The following is a 26,022-nucleotide window of genomic DNA, read 5'->3' on the forward strand; positions in this document are numbered from 1 at the left end:
TTAATACTTACATCAATATAGTATATTTATGAAATAAGAAAATTCGAAGAAAAAGAGGAAGGAGAATGAAACGCAGCCATCGCATATCTCTGTTTAAACTTTACTTTATTACATTCTGTTAGAAATAATACACAAAAGATTCCGCAGGCAGCAGAGGTCTCCTTACTGCGTAACACGCAGGACACACGTGCGGGTATCGCTCGTTCGTAAGTGAAAGCTCCCCGCGAAAATTGGCAAACCGTCGCCCGCAACCCCCGGTGTTCATGTATTTACGTGTGTGTGTACATATGTGTGTTTATATATGCCGTGTGTATGTGCATTTTTTTTTCATTTGAAGTCACCCAGCGACCACGCGCGCACGCCAGCATCTAATTAAGAATATACACAATCTTAATAATTATACTTATATTTATATGTATATGTATATCGAAAGAGAGAGTCTGCGAGGGACCATAAATAATCGCGCGGGTCAGCGGCGTGAGAAGGGTCGCAGGATCGGTTGGCGAGTTGTTTACGAGCTCGATAAGACGAGTTTAAATGAAAAATGCCTGCATAAATGCGCCATTTTCTTTTTTTTTTTTATGGATATGTAGCGCGTAGGGTGACCTGAGCGCTTCTGTTCTTTCACTTGGGGCTTCCGGTCTCGCAGAGATTCATCTCAACGAGACAAATCTATCTCTCGTTTTATTCTCGCCTATCAAACAACACGAACTAGAAGAAGGCATCCTCGGTAAGACGTCTAAAGGACCGATAATTCCTGCGATCTTAATATTGTCGGATCTATTAAATCCTATAATATTTTGTGAGATACACTTGAATCCTAGTATTTCTTTCTTACACGTCCTTCAGACGTTTTCCGGACGTCTTTTGGATTTTTGTATTGTTCGCGTCGTCCTGTAGTTTTCTAAAAGGACAAGCCTCTCAATCGAGTATCTGGGAAATACGCGAAGACAAAATCATGAGCAAGAACGTAAACTTCGTAATTTCTTCACCCGGTTCATTTTTTTGTATCGCAAAACGGCTGATGATTTTTGACGAAATGAAGAATCCAACAAAAATATTCGCAATACACGCGAATGTATCTGATTATCTCGTAAATAACGTTCTTAAAAATATAAAAAAAATATATATATCGAAATTAGTAAAATTAAATTGAATATGTGATGGTAATAATTTTAAACAATGTTATTTTTTTTCATCATAAGAATAATGTATGTGAATAATATATGTGAATAAAAATTTTTTTTATGCATACGCTTGCAACGTTCATCTCCTCCTTAAAAATCTGTCGCGAATTGTTTCGAAAAGTCTTGTCATTTTTCTTCGTGTTTTCTATTAGAACAATTTAAACTAACAGTGCGTGAAATTTCTTTCGTCGAAATACATTGACCTATATTTATCCGTGGTATTTATTTATTATTGTATAGGTACTCGAGCCGAAAGTTCGCAAATTAACAGATCTTTCTTTTTCAGATTTTTCTCGACCTCTTTATGCTATATTTCTCTCATCTGTTACAAATAAATCGGATGGGAAATGAGTCGATTCGAAAACGATCGGAAATCGCATTGCCTTTCAGCGTATTTTGTTACTTTAACATCCTAAACAACACAGAAGTCCAAAAATCGTCCAAGAGACGTTTGAAAAACGTCCAAAAGTGTAGTGGACATTCTCCGGCGACTTTGCGACATCTGCGTTAATTTTACATTTACTTCATTTTCTTAAGTTTTGATAGCATTGTTATTCTCGCTATCGCACGCGACGTATCCTTAACACATTTACTGTCCATCTATTTTAGCTCTCTACACAGCCCACCGCATTCATTATGTTGTTTTACTCGAATACCAATCACACAGTCTATCTTGATTTTTGTATTTGACTAAAAAAGGTTTTTATTTCAGAGATTGATTAATAATACATACGTGATCATAAACGTATAGGTAACATTATCAGCGATACGTCCATGAATCGTATGCGTCCATATGACATATTCACAGGACACGTTCGTGTGTCGTGTGGACAGTAAACACGTTAATAATCCTGCACAATTCCTTACATTTATGTGCATTTGTCCTGCCGTATCTTGCCTAAGCGCAAAAATTCTCTCTTTAATTGCTAACATCTATCCAACCAAATTCCAATATTATAAATGTCATATCCATAAGAGGAGGCTTCGAATCGGGCCTTTTTTCCTTTCTGTTAAATCTAGTATTATTAACGTGCCGTCGAAATTGTTTATCGGTTAATGGCGTCCCTTCAATGAGATTCCATCTTAATAATCACGTTCTGTATACACATTATCATTTTTCTTATATATTTTGCGTCTAATTCAGGTTTCACGTAGTATTAAATTGAACGGAATGACAATTTCCAAAGTTTCGCTGGGGCAAACGTTAAATAACAGTATACGGAAACTAGAAGCTTCTTAATGTATACTATGTATAATAGATAATTATTTTCCTAGCTCTTTATCGCATTGCGATTAATTGATGCTACGGTGAAAATAATAGCGCAATGGCATTTATATTAATTGCACGCTCGATTCACGTAGATTTTACTCTTTAACTCTTTCGCCATGACACGATTCAAACTCAAAGAGAGTCCGAGACAATAAATTATTCGGTTTAATTTTTTTATTCGTGGGTGGTGTCGCACATGTTTCTACACTTTTATTGTATCTCTCTTCCTCTCTCTCTCTCTCTCTCTCTCGCTTTCATTCATTCTCTCACTCATTCTCTTTCTTCAAAAACACATTATGCGTATTTGGTATCGTGTGAAGAAAGCGTAGAAACTAGAGACATGCAACGGGACAAACCTGTTACACATATATATGCACGAACATAAGTTGTGTAATATTTCACGCATTAATAGAACACAATCGCTTCAAAATAGGAGAGATATATTTTGATCATATATTTCAAAATTGATGATATTAAATGGAACTTTTGGACAAAAAAAGATATATATATATATATATATTTGGGAATATTGTGTGTGTGTATATATGTGTGATCAAATCAACCAGCCATGAGAGAAGCTTTTTTAGAGCTTCTCTCATTTTGAGAATATTGTATAATCTTGATTAAAGTTTTTTTTTCGATGTAAGTTTTTGTTTTACTTTCCTTTCATTCTTAAAACTTTCAAAGATACACGATCAAAAACAGCTTGGAATAAAAATACTTAGCATTTATTAAATGCAGCGAAAGAGATAAATTAATTAACGTATTTTCAGTGTTGAAAGCGCAATCATATGATCTGCACTCGTCTTTAAAAAATCTACGAGCGTATAAAAAGATGTTTATGCAAATGTTAAACGTACAGCATGCGAATAAAAGTGCGAAAACATATGCATCTCGTATTTAACTTTGGTAAGGATTATGTTTACGAAACACAGACTGACCCGAGGATCGTGCATCAGGATTCATGTCTAAGTTTAAAACCCGTATCACTTCGGTGAATTCTAATCATTAGCCTGAACGCAATCTCGTGACCAACGCTGTTTGACAAATTCGTGTTCCTTAGATGGTAACTAATTAAATAGTTTCGTAAGCGATATTGTGACGATTCGAACGATCACGCTAGTGCATAAAGTAATATTGTTAAATGTTTAATCAAAAGAAAATGATATATTCCTTTTTCCTTTCTTTAAAACATTTAGAATTTTATTAAATATGACGAAAAAATTTAAACAAATTCTTCCAATGGATTTTAATATGGAAATATTTTTTAACAATGGGATTGTGAAAAAAGAAAGTGCACTCAATGCACCAGCGCTCGCGATCGTGTCTCTTCCACAAGGCGGTATTGCTAAAACAAAGCATAGCGTAAATATATATTGACTACTTGCAAGTAGTCGAGGTAGTTTACAAATGACGAGTCGTTCACATGTCAAAGGCAAATGAGAAAATACAGAGAACGCATCAAAATCTACAGAAACGTTCGCGGTTCAGTACGTTAATGAAAAAATTAATGACAATGACGACAGAGTACAATTTTTTGTCGCGGTGTTAATTTTATTTTTCTTATTAATCTTATAGGACGCTTTGAGAACATCCCACAGATCATATTAAATGTGAATGAAATTAGTAAATCTTTTTCTTTATTTGTAATTTTATTGACTAGAGCGTTATTCGCGCTAAATACAAATAAAATTACCTTTAAAACTAAAACTAAAGAAACGTCGATGAGACAGATTCTTTGTTTTTTTTTCTGTTTATGAGAATTAGCTTTATACGAGCAAACGCGCGGTCTTAAAAACAACGACCACACTATTCTTCCGTTAGTGCATGGCTCAGTCCACGCATTTGCCTTTGAACTTTTTGACTTTTATCCGATGACTCTCGAAAACGAACGTAAAGTCGCAGTGTGCCGTGTTAATACACATACGAACAATAACGTAATTAATAGTAAATTTTATGCTTCGTCAATTATATCTGCAAGATAGGATCACGCATACCATAAAATTGGTGCACAATCCTTTCTTTCGTTCCTCTCCTCCCTTTACTTTATTACGTACACAAGCATTGTAGGAATCAGTATAATTTCGGTGAGTTCAAATTTCCAATATAAATACGTTTCATTATTTTCGCAAAAATACAAGCAGAGACGATTTTTCGCTTTGTGTCTGTAGCATCCTCGAAATATGTATTCAGTGAAATTACACTAATCTTAAATGATATATGTACGCAGGAAAATGACATTCCGTCGCAATCTCTACTGTCCCTTGCGTATCTCTCTTCCTCCTTCTTTTTTTTATATTACAACGCCGAGCGCTATCTCATCTGATGGCAAAAACGACGATTCCGACGACGATTTTATATTACGTATATAATATGCGCTCGGCTATCGTACACAGCTTGTCTCCCTTATTTCTATACCACGCATAAGATAAATGACACTAGTATCATGACACTTCCAGTTTTTGTGAATCTCTCGAATAATTAAAAAAAAGAAGAAAATGAAATATCTTTTATACACGATATTATACGCGCTTATTATTTAGCAGGGATAAAATTAAATATTAAATAATTAGACTACATCTCGTGTTAACAAAATTGAACTTAGCATACAGTCTGTGTACAAAAACCAGGATTTACAATAGCGTTTTTCTAAATCTCAATGTATATATAATAGGAATATAATAATTTTTTTATCACATATAAAAAGCGGTTGTCTGTGTAATGTCTATATATGTACATGTCTGAGTAAGATTAGGTACCATTATTATTTTTAACTAATAGAAGCTATTATATAATTTGGTACACTGTGTTTAACTCGGTTATTCGATAAATACGAACAATAATAATCAATACGTTTCATTATTTCCTGGTGTCTTGACATAGTCGTTGGTTTTTCGCACGAAATCTTATTATACACACTGCTTGTTTATTTCCACGTTACATGTGATTTTAATTCTCTTTTTTTTTCTTGTTTTAAGATTATTTTTATAATATTCTATATATAATACACACACACACGTTCCTTTCTTTATTCAATAAGTCAGAGCAATGGCCAGTTGATAAATTCAAAGATCGTTCGTCACTTTGTCGTTCTCCGTGTGTCTATATTTCTTATTCTTTCTCGTAGAATACTTTTCTGTTACTCTTGTAGTATGCCGGACGATTTTATCAAAACGATGATCATTTTCGCAACTTTTGCGAAAAGATCACATCGTCCTATCAACGATATAGGTCGTACCATACAACGATACAAACTAGCTATTTGTTTGCTCCATATCCTCTTTGCGTCTTATTACTTGCGTCACGGGTTTTTTCAATTCCTTTTCTTCGTAAAAATTTGCGCTGCGAATTAGGACAATGTTTTCATTCTTAAACAATTATCCTTTGAATAACTCGATATCGTATTTATTAACGTATATGCGTGCGTCATGATAAATTAAAATTGCCCACAGCAATTACGTTTCAGGTTCTGAAATACGTTTTAACGATTGTATTAATCTCTCGATGAATATTATATCGAGTCTCACGCAAATTTCCTGATAAACTTCTAGTTTTTTTTTCCCTTTCTTTTTCATAGTCAACTCAACAAGCGAAGTATAAGCACTTAAATTTGAAGCAACAACTTGATTCTTAAATATCTACCTAAAAGTACAATGGAGTCGCACAATGTCGAAGGCACAACTCTTTCAAATCGGTCGAACTGAAAGAAAGCACAACAGGAGGCATCATTGGCATTTGTTGAAATTTTAGCAGCACGGCAGGCCGCCAGATAAGTGTCTTTCTTCCAGAATGCTCGAGTTTATTAAGTACAAGAAGAATTCTTTTATTGTTATTAAAAGATTAAATAGCAAAAGCTATGTTATACATATATAGCACATAACTATATGCACATAAATACATACATACATACATACATACATATAAAATATATGTATATATGCATATATATATGTATATACATACATACATATGTTAGACCATAGCTTCGTGAAAACTGTGCTTTCTTTGAATAAGATGAGAATATACTAGCTCGTTTCTCTCTTTTTTATTTTTTGTAATTGTATCTTTCGATCATTAGAAAGTTCTATTTCAACTTTTCTTTTTATTAATAACAAATTTACATAGGCATACGGAAAATTATGGTTTATATTCTTGTTTTCTAATCGGCAGAGAATGGGATTCGTAACACTATGCTATACATTTATACAATCTTATGGTACTCATTAAGCTTGAATCGACATGCATTAATCGAGGCAAATGAAACTCTTAGCTGTACTAGTTTTATCGAACTCCCTCAAAAAGAGAGAGAGAGAGAAAGAGAAAGAGAGAGAGAGAAAGCGCGCGCATCTTTATATATTTCTTTTCCTTTGTCAAATTGTCACTTCTAGAATTGGAAGCCAAACAGTTGTCGGGAGACACAAACAGAATGATGAACAATGTCAAGATTAAGGAGAAAAAACCTTGTTGAGAATTGATTGCCTCAACCAGCATGCGTTAATTCAGTTCTCAGTCGGAATCGTTTCCCATTTCGTTTCTTCGTTTGCGATTCGAACATTTATAGCGCGTCACATTATCAAAATAACTACCCACAATGAAACTAAGAGATTAGCACGAATTTATTAAAGGTCACTAAAAAAAGACAAACCCTCACTTGTTATATCTGTACATATGCTGCTACTGTTCGCCACCAAGCTTCTGGCGCAGTAATATCTAAGTATTCTGAAATCATTTCACTGAGGCAGCAACTTGGTAGAACATCAGTGTTCAACATTCATTATGGATCCTGACTGGTATTTTGTGACGACTCACAGTTTTGCGGATTATGCATTTGAAGCGCTAAGTGGGGTGTGTGTACTGGAGAAGGTCCTGGTTGGGGCTGTTGTTCTTCTTGCATTTGTTGAATTACGGTAAAATCGGGATAACTATAAAAAGAAAACAAGCAATTGTAAATTTGCGTCTCATAAAAAATAACAATATTGTTTATAAAAATGAAAGCTGTTAGATAAAATTCAATATTTAAGGCATTCTCATTGATAAATTCTAAGTTGCAATATGTTAAATATTTTTTTATAATATATATATAGAGAAATTTATATATGTAAATAAAGTATTTTCTATTTATTACCCCCTTATTATATATATATATACATATAAATATATATATATATATATATATATATATATATATATATTTATTATACAGGATGGATCTGGTAAAAATTTCTGCTGTGTGCGTGTATAAGTGTTTATATTATACTTATACAACTTACTCCATAGATGCCCATCCTAAGGCTCTGTTATTACGCCTTTTGGATGTATATTTTGAATGGAATGAATATTTTGTTGACTCGGAATATTTTGCTTCGGGAAAAATATTCATTCTATATGAATTGATATTCTGCAACACACATTTATCAGATTCTTCCGCGCAATCCTCGCTCGTGTCTTCAACTTCTGGCTCATCATCGGGACATAATTCGCACGCTCGCTCCAATGTCTTTCTCGCGCTATTGCTACGTTCCAGGACATACCCATTCGCAGAATCATTGGATTGTGCTGGCGGAGACCAGTTATTGTACGCATGTGTATAAGGCGCCGTGGAGGCATATGGTCTCTGAAAATAATTTATTCGATTTTTGTAATTATCTAAATAATATTGTACATTAAACTACTATTTAATTTTCGCGTCACATACTTTGTCGAGTTCGTCATGGAGCCAATCTATGGCATGACTCCATTTTCTTTTCAGTTCTGGACTGTGATGTAAAAGCTGATGAGCAGGTCTACATTTACTAAAAAGTTGTACCATGCATTTAATACATTGGTAAGCCCTCTTTTGATAATGGTTTTTACTTCTTTGGATCGTTTCGAATAAACCTTCTCGCTCATCAGGAACTCCTGAAAAAAGTCTTGGTGTTACTAACTTTAATATTTCACGCAAAAGAACAAACTTACCCTTGAGCGCATTGTGCACGCGATGTGTCTGCCACGAATCTTCCATTAATAATATCGTAAGTAGCAGATCTGTGTGATGCCTCAACTCATGAGTATATGCAAAACCTATTTGCCACAATAGTTCACTAAGCACCGTTCGCGATAAGTGTGGATTCTCCCAACAACAATATTGCAATAATTTGATAGTGTCTTCAGTCACATTAGCGTCCTCGATCAATTTTTTGATGTAACTGTTTCCAGGACAGAACAAGTGCATACAGTTGTACAAAAATTTCATATTTTTTATTTTTTTCGCTATTAAAAATATGAATTCTCACCTAGTACGAACAAACAATATATCAGCTGCTTGCGGTTGGATGGGCATAAGATATTCTGATTGACACGCGGGATCTCCGTACGGATTCGGTAAGGGTTCTGCACGGGTTTGCGTCTGACTCGAATGCGCTTTCGACGACACATCGCAGCACCGTATCAACATGCTTACCACTTGATGCAGTTTAGTCAATTCGGGATACTGATACTTTATAGTAGGACCCGGTCCTTCATCAATGGCAACCAACATGAATGTAACTGGGACATTCAGCTGCAACGAGAAAAATTGATTTTAAAGTTAAATACACGTCCTGCGCGATAATAATATCAATGTGTGTGTGGTTTATACATCTAATATGTATCTATATTTTTTTTACCTTAAGCAATTGCGCCTTCTCGGCAAGGCCGAGTGAAGCATAGGCGTGAAAGAGGGAAAAATAATGAGGAAGATGACGCCCGTGATCTGAAATTTCGCGGTGCAGTAACGATAGTACCGCGTGTAACAGATGATCGCTGAGCGTTGCTACCGGATCCAAGAGTATAGCTAACAAAAAAAACCATGTTCACAAATTATAAAAAAACGTATAAAGTGGCGTATTTATCACTTCTGTTTCAGTACTCACTCGGTGCATTTAGGCTAGGTGGAGCGCATGGACCATCTTGTAGAGAAACGTGTGCAAGGAATACCAAAATCTTGAGAAAAGCAGTGCGTACTTCCGTACTCGGGCAACTCAAGAGGTATTCACAAAATCTATATGGATAACAAATTATTAATATTATTAAAATCCAAATGTTTTCCTTTCATTTTCTTTTTCTCTCTATCTTTCTGTGCATATTATGTATTTAGAAAAATCTGTTGAATTACCTATGTGGATGATTAAATAATACTTCATTGGCGAACCAAGAACGCACTGATTTAGTGCTTCGCAAATGATGGCATATAATGTCATACCAATCTGTCGCCGTTCCGCGTAATGTTTTTTTAGTGTGAAAACCTGTATAGAAAAGAAATCTCGATGCTAATTGAATCGACAGCATCGCAAGTTCTTCCGCATCGGGACTCTAAAAGCATGCGAATATGATGATTATTAAATGAAGAAATCCGTTAAGAAAATGTATATATGCGTCATATACTTACAAGTTTCTCATTCAGATTCTGTCTGTTAATATTATGTGGATTACAGAATACCAATTTTTTGATAAATTGAAAGTATTCGGCGCTAAATTGATTTCGATGATGCATAAATTTTATATTCTGCTTCCGCACGCTATATTCTATCGCCGATGGCATTTTCATAACTCCTAGTTTCGTATCTGAAAAGAAACGATCGCGATAATAGAGACGATACGGTAGCTGAGAGATCAATCTTACAGAGTCTATCGATTACTTACACAATGACAATTCATTTACACTCTTCATTAGAGAATTCTCTTCTACATCTAGTCTTGTATAAAACAACATGTATGCGTTCCACCATCGTTTCTGTTTGCGGTAACTCATCCGCTTGAGCATATGATCAAACACTTCTCCTAAATAATCACCGCCGAAGCATTGAGATTTCATTTCTTCCTCCTCCTCCATTTTACACTCCGTCACATCGCCATCATCGAACTTGTACCACTTGGCAGTACCATCGTTTAACCTGTAAAATTATTGAATATAGTTTTCATTTGTCTATTACACGTACATACGTATTTCGCATATTTAAAATACCTATGCAGGATGTAAGAGTAGTAATGGCCACCGCTAGCCTGACCACTATGAACCACTATACCAGTTAATTGATATTTCGTGCATGTTCCTTTCACAGATTCCTCATAATCACAATCTATGACTTCTCCCTCCAGTTTGGCTAAACCAGAAACAGTATAAGGTTCCATATCCAGATCTCGCGGAAACTCGAAATAATCGTTGAATTTTATGGCGCATACGCGTTCAAAATCATATTCGAATCTTTTCAATTGAATCGCTAAAATGGGTGGCAGTTTTTTTACGCACAACCTTTTCACTGTTACGACCTAAACATAAAACACAAAATATATCAAATTTGATCGAGTTAAACTTTGCCTTTGGCTTGCTTTTAAGTACAAAAGATCCGTTGTTTGTGCCTTATAATATAATATTCCTAAGGCTGATAAATTATCATGTCATTATATCTCTCTTTGGACAAATTATTTTCATTAGTTTACTTTCAAAGGATCTTTTATATATTATTTATATATTATTTTTATTTTTATTTTCGTGAGAAGAAATATTATCGCACAGAATCATACTTTTTTGTTACACTTATCACAATGATAGGCGTCTGCACCTTCTAGCAATTCACCCTTTACGTATTGCTCAAGAGAATCCAATAAATTACTATGATTCCGTATGTCCACACTTATCACGCTGAATGGTTCCTCTTTGGAATATCTGAAGAAAATGTAATGCGGTATTACAGTTTACCGAAGAAAGCAAAATGTAAGAACTAAAAAGGTACCTATGAGGGCAACCTTTGCAGATTTTCTGGTCGCTATACGAGCCACCAAGAATCTTGCCCATTATCTGCTCGTGTCCCAAGGCTTTCAATGCCTCGTCTAAACTCTCTACCAGACTCATGAAAAATTCTACCGCGTCCTGTTGTTCTCTAAGATTTACAGGTTCTCCTTGAAGCCTATAAAGATCAAATTCTCTTATTAATCATTTAACACACATATGAAATACATCAAAGTTTGTAAAACTACATTTATAATAGATGCAAGTCATTATGTTAATTTTTCTTTTAACCTGTAAAAATAAAATTGTATTTATTCTTACTTGAAATGCTTCCATAATCCTCTAGGTATGTAATATTGTAATTTGCTATAAGCCAAGTGACCAAATATCGCTTGTACTTGTTTTAATATACCGATATTATATTCTTTTCTAGATTCATCGGCACCGCATTTTTCTTCATTCGTATCATTGTCGTTCGTCTCGATTGTTTGCTCCCCTTCAATCCTCTCCTCGCCCGAGAAATCCTCATTTAAATCAGTCGCCGCGCCCTCCGCTGCCAAAAGTCCGACTCTAATGCTCTCCACCATGTACAATTGCTGTAATACTGAATTCATGTAGCAAGTTGCTCCCGCATTCTTCAAGCCTACGAAGCCTTTAAGTGGTCTATGTCCCACAGGCGGTAAATAATCCCATTCTGCTAACGGTTCGTCCTTCTCAGAGTAGAACATGTCGGTGAGCATTGTGACTAGAAGTTTCATGTTGGATACACAGCCTACGCAAAGACCTACGAGCAAGTCGAACGCGGCGCTAGTCGATTGAGGAGTGCTGCAAACCGGACACGCTTGCGATGGGCTCAATTCGCCAGTACTACGAAGCTGCAGCATCAGGCGAGACGCAGGGAACACAAAGTCTTCGACCAACTCCTTGATCAAGTTAATTCCGTGCTTTTCGTCGGAGCCGATCTCGTATTTTTGGTGAGATGGCAAAAAGGCCAACAGTTCCTTGGTTAGACCGAGGTGACCCTCGAGTAAGGCTTCGTCTACCTGAGTTTCTCCAGTTTCTTTCATGTTGTCCCGAACTTTCTTCAACCAGGCAATTTCTACGTTTAATAACGTTTCCGCGGTTGCCAAAGAGCAACCTGACATATGCGTAAAGTTCAATAGCCGGCACAAAAGCTGAAAATATTCATGACTCTGTTTCGCGTTTTCCGTAACGATGGTATTTAAAACGGCGAAGAGAAGAGTTATGGTGACTAATAGTGTTTGATGTCCGCCACTGCACCATGTCGAGATAAGAAAAAACTGTTCGCCAGCGGCAATTCTAATGGCCCTCGACGTACTAAGTAGCACCAGATCTATCAGGAAGGTATGCCATATTTTGTCACGCGATAATGTTTCTAACGCCGATGGATTCAACACAAGGGCGATTGTCAGTACTTCAAGCGCTTCCTTACACACAAGAACATCGTTATTATCGGGATTTCTCTGTTCTTTCTGATTGATCTCGTGCATCGAGTGAAGAACCTCGTTTGATGCGTTAATGTTGTTCAAGTTACCCGTGGATGCGGCCCACGCTAATCTAATTATGGCACGTATAGTAGCCACATCCGGTAATTCCCACGAAAGGGCCTGCACAAAGAGCTGCCGACATCGATCGGCTTCTGGCCCGCCAGATAGCATTCGATGGGACAGAGGCTGCGCCAGTTTAGCCGCTACGCTTCTCAACATGTACTCGGTACTTTGATTCGGTACACTCTGAAGAGCCTGTTTCAGTACCGCTACTCGACCGCGATTGTTAACGTGATTGTCATGATTCTCCGGAGTTCCAGTTTGTTGAACCTCGTCCATCACGCAAGCCATCACATTACCCATCACTGTCAGAAGCAGTTTACACAGTCTCAGCACCGTTAGATACGCCGAGCGTTTCGTAGTTTCATCCGCATTTGGTAAAAATTTGTTTTTGGTTAGCATATCGAGGATAACGCCCGCTTCGCCACTTTTTATGAAATTATATTGAAATTCAAACGCTCTATCCGACATAGGGTCGAGAGCCGGCATTAACAAAGTATACAACACCTAAAAATAAAAAAAAAGGTAGTGTTACTGACAAGAACAAAAGGATAAAAATTTATAAAACACGCACGCTCACCTCTAAATTGTATAAAACTTGGCTAGGACTCGCAGTAAAAAATAGAGAATCTACCGTCGTATTCTGCTCGTTACAATGATACTGAGAGGGGTTCTGTAAAGCTTCGTCGTCTTTGTAATGACCAAATAACCACTGTAATCTTGTTACAGTATAGGTATCTGGCGGCACCAATTGTAAGAGATTTCGCGCACCATCACGCAATTGCGAATGTGGAAGCGAACAGCCAAGATCTGCCAATTGAAAAAAGAATGTCGCGTATTGCGATCTCTGCGACATAACCTGAGAATGAAATTACACCATTAGAAGAATATAAAATGCGGGATGCAATAACTAAATTTAGAAATTTTACATTAATAAACTTACCACACCGGGCAAACTGTTCTCTGCCTCTACATTCAACCCGTCGTATGGATGGTGCGGGGAACTAGTAGAGCTATCAGAGCTACTATCCGGTGAGCTCGGCATATTGCTATTTACTTGACTTAGCTTTGCAGATAACAACTAAACAAAAAACATGTGAATCGCACATTTTTTATACACTAAACTTTTTAAAAACTTTGTCTTCTACTAATATTCACCATTTTGTCCCTCAATGGAATCTGAGAAAGGAGTTTCCTATCATCGGACTGTTCCAGCGAATCTCCATTAATAAATAAATCGAGTTTCACATTCGTCCCGCTTGCTTTAATCCTACGTAATATCTGACGTCTCAATGAAGCTAATGTGTCATTACTATGCGTGAAGATATCTATGTCATCGACGTTTCGTCCGGGACTCGCAAAACGAATGACAAGTGACAGATGCTTGCCACGAGCTGCTCTGTAATCGGAATAGATGCTGCATTTGTGCTGTATGTGTTTGAAGAAACATTCTCATTATATAAAACTATAATTGTACCTATGCAATGGTAATATTTTCCGTTCCCCTGGGAAAGCTGTATCGCATTCATTTATATATTCCTGCAAAACTTTCATAACGCGACACATTTTTATGGCTTCCATTTTAATTTTATTTGTCATTTGTTCTTCACGTTCATCTTTTCCCTCCAAATATACTCTGCTTAAAACAGTCACAGTATCATAATGAGCTTTCAGTCTGTCCATACATTCCGCTATATATGTTTCATGAAATGCCAAAACAGACGAGTGTAGTCGCGGTCCTAAATTGGTATTCACTTCCTTTAAGAGTTCTATGCCTCTGTTTGCAATTTCCTCTGGACTATTTGTTACTACCTGTAGATAAATAAGATTATCACTGTTACACAAAAATATATACATACATATAAAAAAATAAGACGGAAAAATGTGAAAATCCTTTAGAATTATAATATCAAAATTGGAAATATAAATTCTAATATAGTGTTACATACTCTCCACAAATAATCAGTCCCAATTAAATCCACATCATCCATGAGAAATGTTCTACGTTTCAGTTTCAATTTTCCTTCCTTAGAATTTACAGCTTTAAAAAATCTCTCGTAACATTTAATACCGCTTTCTGTAAGTAATGTCGGATCTAATTGCAGTATATTATTTTGGAAAAAGTCTTTGTTTATTGCTGGATCTAGATCTGGCTCGTCTCCCATAAGCTTGGAAAACCATTTAAAGCACGCTTCACGATCCGAAACAAATACACCTTGCTCGGCTAAACATTGCCAAATCTGCTCCGCTTGATCGGCGCATAACCATAATTGCCCATCCTGGAAAATTCATACATTATCCAATGTATTTTTTAACATTTATGCTCTCTCTTTCTCTTATCTATTATTCCAAGATCTGGAATGTACCTTTAGAAGAAAACGCAAAAAATTCAATCTTTCCTGCACTTGCATAATGTGATTGTATCGACCATCAGGCATAAAAGTATTCGCATCGATTTCAGGATTTTCCTTTACCAATTGTCGCACTTTATCCATATAATTTGTTAAGCTATTTGTTACAAGTATCACTACTGAATGTTCGCTTTGTAAACGCTCAATTACTTCTTGCCTATATAGTAATAATCAAGAGCATAATTAATATAATAATGCAATGTATCTACATATATTTGCTATCTATTATCTATTTGTATCTACATATATATAATATATGCATAACTGTAATATATAAATCAAACCTGTAATGCAAATGATGACTACGTTGACTATGACCCAAGTTGGGATTTGGTTCATAAAGGCAACATATTTCACGAATTTGCTTTAATGCAGGGAGAGCCCACTTATCGCCATTTTTCAATTCTTCAACACACTTATCCAGCCAGATTGTCTTCTGCGCATCTCTTTCTTGCGAACATGAGTAATCAAGAATCTTTACATGAGCATTCAACGCCTGATCCATAATTTCTGTAGGGACTTCATCGGAATGAGCCAAAGTCCAAAAAAGTGTCAACACCTAGTAGTAATAACAATAAAAAAGCATTTCAAAATCTCCGAGATACATTTATATATTTATATATATGAAAATATATAAATATAAATATATAAATATATAAATATATATATATATAAATATATATATATATAAATATATATATATATATATATATATATATATATATATATATATATATATATAACTTAAGATTCATCTCACCTTATGTGCCATAACGCCATCCTTATCATCCTCCGCGAGTCTCCTAATCAATTCTAATAATTTTTCCCGTTGTTTTTTATTAGCAGTCCTCCAACTTGTCTAAAAAAATTGCAAATTTAATTGTTAAACTTTATGCAATTTAAATTTTGTAATAGAGTATCATTACATTATTGTGATAAATACCTGAAAACACTCAAATAAATGGTCAAGTTGTTCAGGACTAAAATCCCAAGCTAATTTAGCTAACAAATCATGAACGTTTTTCACAATCGCCTCGTGTTTACCAGCTTGAGCCGCCCAAACAGCATCCAAGTCTTCTAATGTAAGTGCACGTTCTTTTATGATAAAGCGTAAAATTTTCTCCAGTTTTTCGACATATTGCGGCTGATGCAATGAATCTCTCAGTACAATTTCCAATACACCATTGTCTTTAATCCATTTCTATCACAAATAAATAATCCTTATAAATCTTTACAAAATTTATAATATAATTGTCAAACTTATAATATGGCATAATATTCACACACACATGCATTTAATATGATACACTTATTCCTTACTTTAATTTAAGCATTATTATATTAAAATAAGATATATAATTATATATATAATATTATGTCGAGTTTTAGGCAAAACTTACTGCCATACGCTCTGCTGTAAGCCATTCTTCCTCCTCCACTATTGTATTACGATGCTGATGATAACTAACACTAGATATTACTTTATTAACTTCATTTAAAGCATTCATCTTCCCATTAAAAGAAGAAATTTGTAAGAGTCTCAATATCATTTTCAGTCTCAGTATTTCCAAGTTCTTTATCATCTCTTCCTGATGAGGTACTCGTGACACCAAGCATTTAGCGGCTTTGATTATGGCTGATATTGCGTCGTTTTTTGATTCGTTTTTCGCCTCCTTTTTCAACTCATCATCAGTTAAGTTATTCAAAATAAGAGGTACCATTTCCTATACATAACAATGTTCTTTGAAACTTGTATAATAAATGATGAATAATAAATGAAGAGGAAATGCTTACAACAATAGGCATCAAATATTTAACTATTGTATGAATAGTCAATAGTTCGTAACATAAGCCAAAAGGTCTGATTAAAGCATAAATAACTGGCACTGTTAAATTACGTCCACTCTGAAATCTAGAGAGCAAAATTTCAAATCCATTGAGACTCCCGAATCTGTAATAAGGGTTTATATTAATTTATAAATATAAAACACATTTGTACATATGTATATAAAAAATATACCTGTTTATAAGATCTACTAGCCAACCACGAGGACTACGCGAATCGGGTGGTGGGCGAGCATAAAGTTCCTCATCAGGAATATCGCTACCAGGAGGAACGGTTTCAGAAGCTCTTACTGCATTAAATGTGTGAAATCTAGAAAAATAAATTTTTACAAGTATAATCATATTTAAAGTTCATATTTCGTAATCGATAAAAGAATCAAAATACTTACTTATTACTAGGATTAAAAACCATTGCCAATAAATCAAGTAGAGGAAACCAATCTTCATCTAATTTTAGGACACATAGTTCCACCAAACGTGCACAATTAGCATTAATACAATTGTGAATATTTAATTTCCAACTGTTTACCGCATCATCTGTTAATATCTTAGTAAATGAGATTGTGAGACCTTCTCGAAAAAAGCGTTGACACGCTTCGCTTTGTACATCAATTCCTGCAATATAGCAAACATAAAAAAATTATTATAAACAAAATCCTAACATATAGCAAAAAACAAATGTTATTATATGATTTAAATGCTTAATTGTATTGATGTAGAAATACAATAATACATATAATACATATAAATAAATAAATATCTGTGAAAAATTTATAAGCAATATATTACCTTTTTTACAAAGTTCGATACTGGCTTGTAACAGGCACTCTAATTCTTGTTCGGGTAGAACTGGTACAACCCATCGTGGACTAGATATCTTTTCATGAAGCATATTAAGTTTGGAAATAGGAAAATCAGGTTCTCCATGAAGCTGACTGCTATCTTCCACTGTAGCAATAGCGTCATTGTTGCATTCTGTTTGTACCACATTCTCAGTGAGTTGAAGTCCCGACATGGTGTCAGCCAATTGTTGCGGACCTGGTGGACTGTGCATCTACACGAGGCAGATTTTTCATACATTTTATTAAATGTAATCGAGATGTATTTTAAACTATTATGATTTTATAATTTATACACATACTTGTGTATTTTGCTGGCTGTCGGGAGGGTCTATGCCAACTCCCTGGCCCCTAGTGGCAATCGTCATTTTACACGTCCTTTCTTACACCTTAATTGTTTGAATATCTCTTGGTCCAATGATTACACCACCAATAACAAGCATCCAGCTTATATACTGACATTAAATATAATTGTATCCTAAAGGCCTTGTTTTAATAAACTATACCTACATTATCTGAAACAAAGAGAGGGCACAATCTTAACGTTACACTCTTAAGAATTTGCTGAGAAATAATTAACAGAGTCCTGTGTAGCGCACATATGCCATCAACAATGACAATTCAGCTTACGAGATTCAAGCATAAAAGAATTTGTAAATTTCACAGCTGTATAACAAAAAATACATAAATATGTACTTTCCAAGTTATAACAAAAATGACAGCTTGCAAGATGATAAATTCGTGAGTCATATTCTAATATAATTATTATCTATATTTTCCAGAAAGAAAGTCGCGGATGCGATCGGCCAATAAATCGACGTATCCATCGCAGTCAGTAAAATTCCTCGATGTAATAGTCGGTCGAGTGTATCCGAATACATCCGCGGAAGTCGCATGACAGCGTGATCACGTTAGGACTTCGTGCATCGACGCGCATTATAAAGCGAGCATTTTTAACGTAGCGTCACGCGATTTTAGGAGGCGGACAAGACGAGTGAAATTTTCCTGCCGTTGCAGGGCGAGTGGTGTATATATTCTCAGGATCGTGCGATCGCGCAAGATTACGATCTCGAGTCACCGCCGCATCGTAGACACGCAGCGCGAGCTGTCAATCGTTGGCGAGCCGCGGTCGCGGTCGTCGCGATCGTTGCAGACGACGACGACGGCGACGACGGCGACGACGAAGATGACGGGGAGCGGCCGCCGCGCCGGTCGCCCGAGACAGGTCAGACGTCGCAACGTCTTCGCCGAGAAGTCGTATCCGGCGATCGAGTCCCGAGGACAAAGGCGCGCGTACCGTCTAGCAGAGAGAACGAAAAGTCTACCCCGCGACCGAGAACGAGAGCAAACGAAACGAGCGAGCGCTCGCACACAACGGGGGAAGACTCGTTGGAACCTCGGATCGTCGCGGGGGGATGAACCATCGTCGAGACACGTCGATCTCTCGCTCGTCGGAAGACGCCCGACGACGACGATCACGCGGTCCGCTACCTACACAAGTCGCGATAATCCTCGCGGGTCCAGGCAGCGCCTATTTTCGCTGCACGTTCGCCGCGACCGGGCTACCTCTCCGGACAAAATGGCGACTATCCTAACGATTGGCACTGCCGTATATTAACGAAAGCGCCGATATTTCGGCCCGATAACCGTCCGCGGGCGGCGTCAAGCTGCGCCGACGATCGCACCGCACCGGGGAACGATCGGCGCGTCGTATTTCCATCACCGGGGAACGCACCTTTACATAGTAAACGTTGTAGAAATTCGTGTGTTGCACTTTTTTGACGTGACGTTACGGAACTCAACTAGCAAATCTGTAAACACGACTGTCGCGGCGCTGCGATGCCATCCGAGACGACGTGCGTGCACGACAGGGTGACGAGCAACGGCTACGATTGGACCGCACGTCGCACCATCGCCCGTCGTCCGTCGTCGCCGACGCTGCTGACTGGCCGCGAGAACCTTCACGCGCCAATCGCGAAAAGAATTACGAACGATCGGCAAATTTGTACTTGTTATTGCCTCGGAATTTTTTTTCGCGTCAAATTAAAGCAAATCGCGTATATACAACATAAGACCAAGATTCATATTTTCACGCTTTTCAAAGTACATTTCTGCGCTAGTAAAGATTTCTTCCCGATTGGGGAGAAAAAAAAAACAAATAAAATATATAAATAACTCCGTTTTTGCGAAGATACACAATAAAAAATTTATAATTCAAGATCATTACTTTTAACTCCTTTGTGTGAAGATTAATTCTAAATTTTTATAAGTAGACGCTATTTTTTTTATATTGGTATATTAAATTAAAAGACGATTTTGTTGCATGCGAATCATGTTTCTTAAATGTAGATATAATAATAGGGTATGTATATACACACACACACACACAAAATATTTATCAATATTAGTATCCCCATACAAGCACTGTTTTCTTTAATAATTTATTTCCATAAATTTCATGTCACTGTACATAACATCCGTACATTATGCTTTTACTATTCCTGTCTATATCATAATAGACTTACTATGTAATCGATGAGATACGTAATTTGCATATATTCTTTAATGCAGTTACATATACACATATCCAAATACATACATACACACACACGTACCACGCTACAAATATACAATCTTACATGGACCTTATTTCATTCGATTGAACAAGTTTCGTTTTTTTGAAAAAAAAAAAAATTCTATGCTTTTTATATAATTTTTTTATACTAATTATATAATAATTATGTAATTAAACTTATTCATACGCATATACTTCTTTAAAAATTGCAAGAAAATTTATATCTTGATTTTGTATCGTATATAATATAAAAAGGAATTAATTTTTTTTGAATCACCTAAAAATATTTTGAATATAATATTGAATATTGAATATTAAATATAATTAAAACAATAATATATAGAAAAATTTTAAATATTAAATGCTGTTAAAAACTGATATTTAAAGTTTATTTTCCTGAAATATTATAGAGATTAATCTCTACATCTAAAGTTTATAATTTATGAAAAGCTATATTAGATAATAGTTTTGTGCAGAATGCCAATCTCATGTTTAAATGCAAAATTTACAGCGCTATAAAAATATTAGATTACTTTATGTTTTAAAACTATAATCTTTTATAGAGAAGAAAAAATAAAATAAATAAATTATACATTTCCAATATTTTCATTTTTTACATTTATTTTTCATATTTCTATCGGAAAAGATCTGATAAAGTGTTAGCTATAGTAGTGAATTGTCTACTACACAGTAGACAGTTTTTATTTTGATCATAATTATTAGATTGCACACAATCATTTATGATTTCTTACTAAGATTGATAATAAACACTGCTACTATGTCTATCATTATTAATTTTTAGCAAAATCATAAAGTATATAAGAATATATAAACATATTTCTCTAATAATATTTGATAGAATACTATTAGATTGCTATTAAAATGAATATGATCATCTACTCTTATATGCGCGCGAACACAATCTTTGTGGATGTAGTATCAATTCAATTTATGTATATCTCGAGAGATTCCCGCTTATTTTTATCTATGATATCACGCATGTGATATATGTAATTTCTCCATTTTTTCAGGTTGTCAGGATAAATTTGATTTACACTCGTAGGTGTTTTTTTTTACAATTGTTTAAAAAAAAAAGAATTTGCTCGCAATTTCTTTTTTCTTTGTTTAGCAAGTTAATTCTGTTTGATATCTAGAGATTGTTTATCATAAAGTAAGTTCTTCAAGTTCTTTTAGCAATTCATCTTCTTTCTTGATCTTATCTAGTTGATTAATTTCTAATTGTTTTCCCGATTTTAATTGCTCCTTTAATTTAGAAATTTGATCTAATTTCTGTGACATAAATCGAAATTATTACCATAAATTCTTATTTTCTAGTTATAATAGAAAAAAAAACAAAATAGCTATTAAATATATACTTACACTCTTCACTTTCTTTATTTTTTTATTCTTTTCAGGATCATCTGTTAATTCCATTTTTATACTTGTCGTTGCGCTTGTAACTTGTCCATTAACAGTGGAATTGTTAGATTCTAATTCTTTCTTAGCCTTTTTCGCTTCCCGGTTTTTCTTCATTTTCAGTGCAGCTTTTGATGGATTTGCTACAAATAAATTTCAGATAATAATGAAATATTTAATATGTGTTTGTACATACTTACATTCTACGGTAGGTTTGGAAGGTGGCTCTATATCATCGTGTAATCTAAATGTAATATTTTGTCCTCTGGCACATGGTGGTCTATATGCTTCTTTCGGTGCTTTAAAAAAACAAATCGATATTATATATATATGTTCTGAAATTAGATCTGTATACTTATTTATTCTTAAAATATTCATAAAAATAAGTTACCTTGCGATTGACTAGGATTAGAGATAATACCCTCAACTGCTTTGTAACTAATAGGTTTTGGTGAAAAAGTATTCAAAGGAAAGTTTTGCCAAATCACCTCCCATAATTCCTCTTGGTTATTCCAAGGTCGTTGATATACTAATGAGCCAGTGTAATGCCAAATCTTGAATCTAATAATACACGCCCATTAATTTACAGTATGTACAATGTATTTAAAATTGAACATAATCTCTTTTTATACGTTTATTTTTACCCATTGCCAATTCGTAATCTAGGTGCTGTAGTTGCTGTCACAAAATGTTCACCATCTGGTGACCACTGGAGTAGTGTAGTATCTGGTGCATCAATTTTAGCAATAAGTTTTCTATTAGCAATATCCCATAATTCAATGCTACCTCTGAGATTGCCAAATCCGGCCAAAAGCAATAGTACACAGTAGTCAAGGAAATTAATACATATTATGATTTTCTATTACAAATACTAATTAAATACTGATGAGACATATGTGGATTTATCAATACATGTTAAAGTAGTAAAAGGATATTATTTCCATATGGATTGTAATATATGCTATTTCTATGTAATGTTCCAAACTCAAAAATGGCTTCACATTTAACATTAAACAATGTTGCTTTAGCTGGCATAAAACCATATATCACACAAAATTCTGTATTTTTGGGAGACCATTCTACCGCATGTATAGGACCTTCTTTACCTAATTAGAAGAGTTTCCATTAATATAATATTGTTATGCAAATTAGTTTTAGACATTATAAATTGTTAATACAAGAAAAGAATAATTCTTTTTGAACTTACTGAGCGTAACCATAGCAGTATCTCCTTTTGTGCTAAGATAATGCAATGTCTGTTTTCCGTAATATGATGCACCACTCTTATCAACTTCAGTACTTGCCATCAATAATGCATTTGTCCCTCGTTGATGCCAATAGATATCAACTTTATCTGCCTAAAAATCGCAAAGTAATGTTGAATAAAAGGAGAAGACATATGCAAATATTTGTACAATTAAGATACGTTCAATGATTTACCTGAAAAAAGCTTTTGCTCGCAAGTGCTTCTCCAATCTCAAATTTTGGATATTGAAATAATCTTCCAAATGAGGGTTGACCAGGCTTTCCTAAAATATATATTAAAAAACTCTTTAATTTAAATACATATTTAAAATTTTATGAAACAACATCAATGGTTTTAATTTAAAGATACACATATTTAATAATTTTTTAAATACATTTTTAAATAACAAATCATTAATTATTAATTATTATTAATTATTATATTAAGATATTATATGGAAAGTGCTAGTAATAACAATAGCAATGCATAAATTTCATTTTGTTGAATTTACAAATAAGTATAACTAGTGATGATGTGTAATATAATTATATTACATTACTTATATTATAATTGTATCGTATTTATTTGTTGCGCTATTTACTTGTATAAGCATATATGATTCAATATAAATATAAATTAAATTATTTTGAATATTTTTTAGATGAATTTAGATAAATGTTTAATGTTTAGAAACCACATGGTGCAATTCTGTTACATATAGCAATATAATTTTTCTATTTAAAGAAAATACTTACAAATCGTATGCTGTATAATAATTAGGAAAATTTTCCATAGTAGATCCTGTTTCATACTTGAGTGTTTTGGGAAAATGTCAATATGTGTGTCTATTATTGTTGTTTTTTTAATATCATAAAACAATATATATGGTCAGAAAATTACTTTCAAATCTTCACTTTACTATATTTTTATCAAATACATATATGCTTAAAACAAGTAAAACTGAAATAAAGTAGAAGTTTGTAAGCTATAGCATAATGAAATCACAATGCAATTGTATTATTTCCAAATCATTTCATTTAACTAAATATTATCAAGATAAATTTCTTCTATATAATACTATTTATGTCTCATTATAATATTCTCATCATGTTTCAACAATGAATGCAATTATTTTATGAAACTGTTATATATATTTTTAAGATATATAGATATAATTATCTTCACAAACTTAATATCCTATTATATAATAATTAATACTGACTATATATATTGTTATATAGAAAAAAAATATTGTACTATAATAATAAATATAATTACCAGGCATGTAGCAGAGAATATGGTAGGGAGCATTACCAGGTGCTATACTAAACTTGGCAACTTTGGCTACACTTATCTTGTGTACATATCTATCAAAATTATTATCTTCATATAAAAGAACATTTACACCACTCAATAATCCACAGAGTTTCTCATCACTTGACCACTGTGGTTCCCTATTATTGAAATAAATTTGAAATTATTTCTTATAGATCATAGATATATTTAATAATACCAATGTCAGCAATGTATTTCTAGGTGGATTGTCATTTGATGTTTATATTATTATTACATATAGTTATTAAACTCTAACTCTTTAAATTTATATAATAATAAAAAAGAAATAGGATTATAATATAAATAAAATGTATGATATATTACCAATTAATTTGTTTCTTCTGCACAAAACTGTGAACTAATTCACCATTTTCAGACTTCCATATGTGAAGATTTTGTGTTCCCTGAGGATTTGTTTGCGTTACTGAAAATATATTACAATATTTTCACTATTAGTTATAATAAAATTAGCATTTGAAGTTAGCATTTATCTATATATTTCATATACATGTATATTATTTGAGATTAATTACCAAAAGATGGTTCCCAAGTTGCTAGATATGTACTACGAGTAGAGAATTGAATAGCGCAGATCTTAGGTCTTGCAATTTCAGCAACAGCTTTCCAGGTCTCGCATAATACAATTTTAACACCAACCGCATTAATCCACGCAAAGTACCGGCCATCTGGACTAAAGAGCATAGCCTTACAGGTTCTGCTGTCATCTTTGGGAAATGTTTTGACCGGTTCGTAAGACGGTGGACCTTGGGCTAGATTTATACCAGTGGACCCTCTCACTATACATTAAAAAAACATTAATATCTTTCTCCTCTTGTACATGATAACAATACAAATAATAACTAGACTACATATGCTTGTACATATTTATTGAATAGAATTTCCAAAGGAAAATATCAAATTTATAAACTTTTGTGACACAAATGAATGTATCAAGCTAAAAACGTGATCCAATAATTTTTTTCTTATTTGCTCTCGCAAAACTTGCATCAACAGTTGGCATTCGGAAAGTAACACGTCAGCAGTTACAGGTTAGAATATAGTATTTCGAGATTTTGTGCATCTTGCCGCGCGTTTATTATTTACAAACATTATAATGTCAACATTCGTTTGAACATCGCTGTTACCCTAAATACATCCAAATTATTCGATGCCACGAGACACATGTCCAACACGTTTATCGCGAGAAACAGTGCTCTATCTGGAACGTCGTGTAACAGGGGTTGGAAATGGATACGCGCATCCTTGAGGAGGGAATTACTCCGGATGATCGTACGTTCGATCAACGATTGACACTCTCGCGAAACGCATATAAAACCTAAAAACCTGAGAAAATGCTTACCAGCAACGCAGGGAATCAGCGAAGCCATCTTACCACCGTTACCATGTGGTATCGTCGACATTACTACTACTACGTACGACTATGATCTGAAATTGGGCACTTCCGGCACATGCGATCGCATCGTGACAAATTCAATGCATGTCCAACCCAGTTGCAAGGAAATTTTCGAAATTACATTTACATGAATTGTTTATATCACATCTACGGTTTATATATTGTTTACA

At 34.4% G+C, this 26,022-nt stretch overlaps 2 protein-coding genes across 3 annotated transcripts; both read right to left on the reverse strand.

The window, feature by feature from the left end:
- Positions 1–88: 88 nt before the first annotated feature.
- On the reverse strand, positions 89–19,752 carry Faf (ubiquitin carboxyl-terminal hydrolase-like faf). 2 transcript variants are annotated; one of them, XM_083100986.1, is made up of 30 exons: positions 19,602–19,752; positions 18,169–18,381; positions 17,817–18,081; positions 17,417–17,642; positions 17,203–17,337; positions 16,977–17,133; positions 16,583–16,906; positions 16,126–16,383; positions 15,943–16,041; positions 15,467–15,741; positions 15,138–15,339; positions 14,721–15,050; positions 14,249–14,583; positions 13,930–14,170; positions 13,715–13,852; positions 13,352–13,630; positions 11,525–13,278; positions 11,208–11,381; positions 10,999–11,140; positions 10,439–10,743; positions 10,117–10,367; positions 9,863–10,038; positions 9,590–9,786; positions 9,348–9,475; positions 9,102–9,268; positions 8,730–8,995; positions 8,413–8,642; positions 8,153–8,355; positions 7,728–8,071; positions 89–7,379 (listed from the first exon to the last, which is right to left on the reverse strand). In XM_083100986.1, exons 2-30 carry the CDS (start codon positions 18,232–18,234, stop codon positions 7,232–7,234), a joined length of 7,815 nt encoding a protein of 2,604 aa, XP_082957112.1. In that variant the 5' UTR covers positions 18,235–18,381; positions 19,602–19,752; the 3' UTR covers positions 89–7,231. The 2 variants fall into 2 exon arrangements, with proteins under 2 accessions (XP_082957112.1, XP_082957113.1); XM_083100987.1 differs by lacking the exon at positions 19,602–19,752 and adding an exon at positions 19,362–19,549.
- A 539-nt stretch (positions 19,753–20,291) lies between these two features.
- Positions 20,292–25,908, reverse strand: Eif2a (eukaryotic translation initiation factor 2A). The gene is made up of 12 exons (XM_083099219.1): positions 25,799–25,908; positions 24,972–25,235; positions 24,763–24,862; positions 24,382–24,557; positions 23,298–23,386; positions 23,065–23,215; positions 22,793–22,963; positions 22,502–22,676; positions 22,249–22,418; positions 22,058–22,156; positions 21,822–22,000; positions 20,292–21,731 (listed from the first exon to the last, which is right to left on the reverse strand). The coding sequence occupies exons 1-12, from the start codon at positions 25,857–25,859 to the stop codon at positions 21,606–21,608; spliced, it is 1,761 nt and encodes a 586-aa protein (XP_082955345.1). The 5' UTR covers positions 25,860–25,908; the 3' UTR covers positions 20,292–21,605.
- Positions 25,909–26,022: the final 114 nt, after the last annotated feature.

Source organism: Camponotus vicinus, unplaced genomic scaffold (genome assembly GCF_025532165.1).
Source record: "Camponotus vicinus isolate PSW18456_S1 unplaced genomic scaffold, iyCamVici1.0 SCAF_5, whole genome shotgun sequence".
In the NCBI taxonomy this organism is placed as follows: domain Eukaryota; kingdom Metazoa; phylum Arthropoda; class Insecta; order Hymenoptera; family Formicidae; genus Camponotus; species Camponotus vicinus.